At 45.8% G+C, this 7,865-nt stretch overlaps 1 protein-coding gene across 1 annotated transcript; it reads right to left on the reverse strand.

Annotated features, from left to right (window-relative positions):
• Window positions 1-3,188: 3,188 nt before the first annotated feature.
• On the reverse strand, window positions 3,189-4,133 carry LOC309546774 (olfactory receptor 52D1-like; the record flags this gene model as incomplete). The annotated part of the gene is made up of 1 exon (XM_082246464.1): window positions 3,189-4,133. One exon carries the CDS (start codon window positions 4,131-4,133, stop codon window positions 3,189-3,191), a length of 945 nt encoding a protein of 314 aa, XP_082102590.1.
• Window positions 4,134-7,865: the final 3,732 nt, after the last annotated feature.

The following is a 7,865-nucleotide window of genomic DNA, read 5'->3' on the forward strand; positions in this document are numbered from 1 at the left end:
TGTACACTCACCGGAAATAACGTAGTTGGAGATCTCGGCAGAACACCGGGGCAAAGAGCAGCCAGTCAGAAGTCAGGCATCATACAGGGAACTGGGGCGGGTTGGGTGCGATGAAAGCCCCGTGTGAAAGTCCGGGCTTGCCGCGATTCCCCCCCCCCCCTTCCGCATTTTGGACCATCGGGGATCTGTTATGGTGAGGACAGGCAGCAGCGCCGCTCTCCTTCAGGTGAGGCCACCACTGCTGTCAGCTCAGGTAGTGGGAGAAAAGGCAGCATGTCACACTCAGTCTGCGCCCACTCACCTGAATAATAAATAATAAATCTTTGAATCTGCTGGTGTACGAAGGGGGTCAGGGGGGGCTGTACAGTGGGGAACAAATGTGCGGGGAGTGTACAGTGGGGAAGAGATGTGTGGGGGGTGTACAATGGGAAAGAGATGTGCGGGGGGGGGTGTACAGTGGGGAAGAAATGTGCGGGGGTGTACAGTGGGGAAGAGATGTACAGGGGGTGTACAGTGGGGAAGAGATGTGCAGGCAGTGTACAGTGGGGAAGAGATGTGCAGGCGGTGTTCAGTGGGGAAGAGATGTGCAGGGGGGGGGTGTACAGTGGGGAACAGATGTGTGGGTGTTGTACAGTGGGGAACAGATGTGCAGGGGGGGGAGTGTACAGTGGGCAATAGATGTACAGGAAATATGGAATGTTTATGGCACTCACAGGAGGTGCTAGTCAATAAAAAGGCTGCAAGTTGGGATAGGTGGGACAATAAATCAAAAGGAGACACCAGCACATGGGGAGTATAGCATAAATAGATTCATAGATAACCTGGGCACAAGGTTGGGATTAAGAGTCTGTGTGCCATTTTAATGCAAACTGTGGTGGTGTGCTCTCTTAAATTTGGGGGGAAAGGGGAGAGAGAGGTGTGTATCCGAGGTGTTCCTGGGATGGATGGATTGGTAGTCACTCAGGGCAGCTGACCGGAGCAGCGAAGCGGCTCTGTATCAGGAATATAGACTTCCGGGTCGAATCAATGTTTTGACACTTGAAAAAGGAGTGCGCATGCCCGAACCTGGCATTTGGCGCATGCTCCGAAACGCGTAGTGAAGCCCGGATCGCCCACACTGCCCTCATTGCAAGTGACGTCAGACGCTGCCGGCCGCTGCTCAAACTACACACAGTTCTTCCATCTAGTCGACCCGGAAGTCGTCAGAGAAAACCTCCACACCTCTCCCGGACTGTCAGACCACACAAGAACAGAGCAGACTCCCAGCTTCCGGACTACAACGCCATGCCACACATGCTAATGAGTACCTAGATGTGAGTCACTATTATCTATTTTGTCAATAAATTGTATACCGCACTCAAGAGGCGCTTTCCCCTTTTTCTATAAATAGATGTACAGGGGGTGTACAGTGGGGAAGAGATGTGCAGGGGGGGTACAGCGGGGAAGAGATGTGTGGAGGGTGTACAGTGGGGAAGAGATGTTACGGGATGGTACAGTGGGGAACAGATGTAAGGGGGGTGTACAGTGGGAAAGAGATGTGTGGGGGGTGCATAGTGATCATTAGATGTGCGGAGAGGGGTGTACAGTGGGAAAAAGATGTGCGGGGGGGTGGGGTGTACAGTGGGTAACAGATGTGCGGAGGGGAGTGTACAGTGGGGAACAGATGTGCGGGGGTATACAGTGAGGAACAGATGTGCAGGTGAGGGGGGGGTATGGTGGAGAACGAGGGTACAGTGGGGAACAGGTTTGTAGAAGCACAGTGGGGAACTGGTGTGTTGGGGGATACAATGATAAACCGGTGTGCAAGGTGGTACAGCAGCATAGCAAGTATGCAGGGGACTACTGTGATACAGGAATTGGGGCTGATCTGAGGTGTGAAGGTGCAGTAATTGAAGTAATTTGAGGGGTGAAGGTGCAGGCATTGGGGTGAATTGAGGGGTGAATGTGCAGGCATTGGCATTGGGGTGATTTGAGGGGTGAAGGTGCAGGCATTGGGGTGAACTGATGTCTACATATTAACATGCTTTGTGTGTACACCACTTAATGGATTTTTCTTTTTTTTTTTTTTTAACTATCCTATTTTTCATTACAGTTACACTGAGGAAAGGGGATTTCCAAGCTTTAGCTATTGTTTGCTTAACATAAACTGTGACCTGCAGCAGTAGTTTAAATTGGATCAAGGTTAGATTAGGTGGTCGAACATTCAATTGATACTAAACACACACTGTTTAATTTACATTATGCCTTCTATTTCTATATATAGTTAATGGTACTGTAATTATTTTAACTAAAAAAAAAAAATATAAGTACCTTTTCCCTAATCGATATACAGCTGTAACATGACCCAGCTCTCCCCAGCCTGTCTGCAGGGAAACATAAGCAGGAGGAGCTTCTAGTCCTCTGCTGCTGGTCACATGTTAAAAATAAAAAATAAAAACATTTTTGGATTACAGAAGAAAAATAAATAAATAAATAAATAATATCATTAAACCGTTTTAAATTGTCATACAAAAATATATTTGAAATCAAATCTCAATTGATTTTTGGCAGTAACATGGTGTGGGCGGATTTCTGCCAGTCACAGGCTGTGTCACATTCCTCCAGCCTGTGTCTTAGAATAAGAGGGAGCGGTGGACTGCAGAGGGGGCCGGAGGGGCTGGCTCAGGTTCTCAGCATCTTGCCGAGAGGCTGAGCCAGGTGTCAGTCCAGGCTCCTGGGTGGATCCCGCCCATATGGTCACGATCTTCCCCCAGCCTGAACCGGCTCTGTGACATCAACCGACAGCAGGCTTAAGCCCGCTGTCAGCTGAAAATGATTCACAGGAGAGCAAAACTAATTTTATTTATTGCTTCTTATTTTGATGCATCAGGAATTGTTCTTGCAGACTTGTAAGTCATGGATGGTCTCTGGAGAGTTGAAGTGCTCTTATATCTGTGAGGTACTTGAGTAGACCTGGGAGACTTCCTGAAGCCAAAATCTCTAAGAGAAATAAAACACCATGGTGTTCCAATCTTACTGCTCCATCGTAATTCTTTAGGATATAAAGTAAAGCAGATTCAATTTCAGCGGACCTGGGAGAGGTCTGGAAGCCAAAATCTCTAAGAGAAATAAAGTAAGCAGTCAATGACAAATTCAGTTTCTTGATATCTTTCCAAACATCAGTTTTGGTTGGAGGAAGGTTAATGCTTCTAAATGGACACTGTCTTAGACTTCAATGAAAAAGTCTGAATGATTTTTACTTTTATCTCCTTTAACTTCAGACCGTAGATGAGTGGATTTAGAAGTGGAGGGGATGCTATGATTTGCACTGACATGATTGTCCTCAGTTCATAATTTAAGCTTTCGGGTATGAATCGATATATCAGGAGCTCAAAAAGCAAGTTGTAAGTGTAGATAGTAACAGTTATTAGGTGAGGAGTGCAGGTTTGCAAAGCTTTTGCTCTAAAGCCCGTTGATAAACGTATACAGGCTCTTAGGATGCGGATGTAGGAGATAATGATCAGCATCGGCATTGGAACTATAACTGTTGATGCAATAAAAAGTCCAAACCCATTATTTATAGTAACGTCTACGCAAGACAGCCTTACCACTGACCAATTGTCACAGTAGACCTTTAGTATGAATGTGTCACATAAGGGAAGCCTGATGGTCAACACCAAATGTATACCGACCAGGATAATTATGTAAAACCAGGCCAAAGCCACCAGCTTGAAGACCACGAATAAGGATATGATGCTGTTGTATCTCAGAGGGTTGCAAATGCACACAAAGCGATCGTATGCCATGATGACAAGGATGGTCATTTCACACCCCGCGTAAGTATGGATGCAAAATACTTGCGTCAAACATCCAGGATAAGTAATGGTGTTGATGTGGTTGACCAGATTGAAGATCAAACTGGGAAAGAGAGAGGTGCTGCCATAGAGGCCGTTAATGCACAGTACACATACAAAGATATACATGGGCTGCTGTAGACGCTTGTGTAACAAAACCACTGAGATAACAGCAACATTGAACATAATAACACTGATATAAACTAGTAGAGCGAATGCACTGTAGAGGTACCTGAGCGAACCCATTTCTCTGAAGCCGAGTGTCAGCAGCAACTGGTGGGAAGACGTATTATTCTGCATGGTTCTCACTGGTTCTTCAGTTTTCCCCTCTATATCCAAGCGTAAGTTATTAAAATTAGCCAACAATCTGGTGATTAAAGGTTTTATTCATCCAAAGTCAGTGGAACATAGTATTAAAAGGCCTCTGTTTAAGAAAAATTTTGGGACACCCCATTTAACAACAACTAAGTGATAAGTGAAAACACTGATACGATAGATAGATAGATAGATAGATAGATAGATAGATAGATAGATAGATAGATAGATAGATAGATAGATAGATAGATAGATAGATAGATAGATAGATTCTATAGATATAGTAGATAAATATGATAGATACAGTAGATACAATAGATAGATACAGTAGATAGATAGGTAGATAGATACAGTAGATACGATAAATAGATACAGTATACAGATTCTATAGATACAGTAGATACAATAGATGTGATAGATACAGTAGATAAATACTTAGATAGATACAGAAGATAGATACAGTAGATAGATAGATACAATAGATACAATAGATACAGTAGATACAATAGATACGATAGATAGATAGATAGATAGATAGATAGATAGATAGATAGATAGATAGATAGATAGATAGATAGATAGATAGATAGATAGATAGATAGATACAGTAGATAAATAGGTAGATAGGTACAGTACATAGATAGGTAAATAGATAAGGTAGATAGATACAGTAGATATAGTAAATACTGTAGGTAGATACAATAGATAGATAGATAGGTATATACGTAGATATAGTAGATTCGGTAGATACGATAGATAGATAGATAGATAGATAGATAGATAGATAGATAGATAGATAGATAGATAGATAGATAGATAGATAGATAGATAGATAGATAGATAGATAGATAGATAGATAGATAGATAGAAGCAGACAAAATAGAGTTTTTCGATACCCTTACCTTTCTTATGTTCTAATATGCAGCTGGGATCAGACAGTAAATACCAGCTGGAATCCAGCACACAGCTCGCCCACATTTAGTAAAAAAGGGCCCCTATCTCCCACAGGGCCCCTGTGCAGCTGCCCAATCTGTACAAATGGTATGTCCACCTCTGAAGTCATTATTTCAGTCAGGAGTAAACACCGGTGAGTTCATGGATCAAATTGCTCTTTCTTCTGTATCTCCTAGACTTCCCCCAACCATTAAGACCATTATCAAAATAAAGAAATATGAGATAGAAACCTACTGCTGAAGGAGTCCAAGGGAAAAAGAGAAAGTTTCCTTTGTAATGGATAGGAAAGGTGGGCAGAGCTGGGAACTGGGGGCAGTTCACAAAAAAGTATGTGCTACACTTCCGGTTCCGGCGCTCATGAAGGAGGAGTGAGCTCCTGAAGCCTCGCTACACCCGCTGCAATTCCGTATAAAATTACCGAGTCTGAGGCCGCCCGGAGAGCTACCACCTCCAGACCCTTCATCCCGCACATCGGGGGATCAGGATGGACCGTTTTGTGGAGCGCCAGCGCCCCGCAAAAGCGGCACTGCCAAACGGCACGGAGTGGTCTGACACTGCCACCGCTCCTCAGGCAGTCTCCAATATGGCCACGGCTGACAGCATAACGAGGGAGGGGGAGGTGAATGACTCCCTCTCTCTTTCACAGCACACTGTACCACCATCGGGTCTCCAGCTGCTCGCCCCTACCGCAGACAACTCCCAGGCTGACCCTGCTTACATTAAAATAGCTGAGGCAGTGGCACATATTCTGTCCCCCACGCTCAAGGCAGCTATTGAGACGGCCATAACACAGAGCCTGTCACAGCTGCACAAGGAACTGGGCTCCCATAGACACCAAATACAGGAGGCTGAGCAGAGGATCACATCCCTGGAGGAAGAGACCCTGCTCAACAGCATGGATATAAACAACCAGGATAACGCGCTTCAGGCTCTGCAGGACAAAATTGAGGACTTGGAGAACCGCTCCAGGCGGAATAACCTTTGAATCATTGGAACACCTGAGGCAGTTCAGGGGGCAGAGCTCCTTACTCTCTGTTCGGACATTATTCCTAGAGCTCTGGGCTTGCCATCCCGCTGCACGGTGGAGAGGGCGCACCGGGTGGGGGCCCCAAACGAGTCCCGGAAAAACCCGCGACCCATCATTGCCCGCTACTTAAATTATGCGGACAAGAATGCCATTTTGTTGTCCTTCCGGAAACACAGACCCTTACACATCAAAGGCTGCCCTATTCTACTCTTCGCTGACTATTCCACTGAAGTATCCAGAAGACGCAAGGCGTTTGCTCCAGTGTGCTCCTCTCTTTTTAAACAACAACTGCGTTTTACCTTAGCGTACCCTGCTATACTTCATGTTACTACATCTGGGGGTGAACGCCTGTCCTTCCATACATCATCGGACGCGGAGCATTATCTATCGTCATTATCCACACCCATGGAAGAATCATCCTCACAAACCAAACGCGAGTCTCTTTTTCGCAAGGCCCAACTGACACCGGATAAGGACCCCCCCCAAAAAGGGCAAATACGGTCATCCGTCCGCACGCAGATCCATCATGTGAACTATGAGGGCCAAGTTCCCATTGGCCGATTCTTCCCAGGCTCTGTTATGCTACTAGCTCCAAGCCTTCTGCTAATCCAGACCAGTCACAGGTATCTGGTCGGAACAATATTGTTTATTATAACGCTTCCTCTCAGGTATATCATCTACTCTTATGCCTGTTATATTGTGTTTTGTTTACAAGTTGGCTCATTTGCTTGTTATGTCTATGCCTAATTTTTGTCACAAGTCTCCAGATGTTAGAAGTTATCAATTGGTTCCGTGTATGGCGCACCCAGTTTTTGGAATTATCGCTCCCCGGACCATACTCATGCTATGATGCCCTTCAACAAAGGCATATAGGTGTGAGGCTACGCTTGTACACTCCCTCCTCAGTGAGAAAAAAGCGAAGCTCCAAGATTAGTTCTCTCCGTTTAGTCCAATCTGGAGCACACCTTTACACTGAACTCCTTTTCTGGGGCTGCACCTCCTGTCTTACACCTACAACGTTTACCCTTTGCTGTCCCCCCCTCCATGAGAAACCCCGCGTTCGGTACATTCTTTGCTTTTCATAACCCCACCATCCTCTATCCATGGCCACCCTGAAAGTTATTTCTTGGAACGTGAAGGGCCTTAGATCTCCTAATAAACGAATGATGATATTGCGCCATCTCAAGCGATTGGGGGCGGATGTCGCTCTCCTCCAGGAGACCCACCTGGGGGAGGGAGACTTGCGATTCTTGAAGAAGCTTTGGGTTGGGGAGGCGATATGCTCCCCAGCCATGGGCCACAAGGCTGGAGTAGTCATTTTGCTTAATAAAAAGATCCCCTATGAAATATTGGACATTAGCAGGGATGACGTAGGCAGACGACTGTCTTTAGTGCTCAGACTTCCCACCCGCACTGTACGGGTCTCAAATGTGTATGCCCCGACACCCCCTTCCACCAGTTTTAACAGTGCTACCGCGACGTGGCTGCTTCAGAACCCCACTCCCTTTCATGTAATTGGAGGCGATTTTAATGATGTCATGGACACGACGGTTGACCGTAAACAACGTAGGACAAAACCTTTCAGCTCCCGTTCCGCACCTCATTAAAGAAACCCCCCTGCACTCCATGATGTCTGCCCTACACTTGGTGGATGCGTGGCGTCTTAGCCACCCTACAGACCACGATTACTGCTTTTATTTCCCCCCCCCCCCTGGACTCCATGGCCAGACTGGACT

This window comes from Pelophylax lessonae (genome assembly GCF_965119305.1).
Source record: "Pelophylax lessonae genome assembly, chromosome: 2".
NCBI classification, from domain to species: Eukaryota; Metazoa; Chordata; class Amphibia; order Anura; family Ranidae; genus Pelophylax; species Pelophylax lessonae.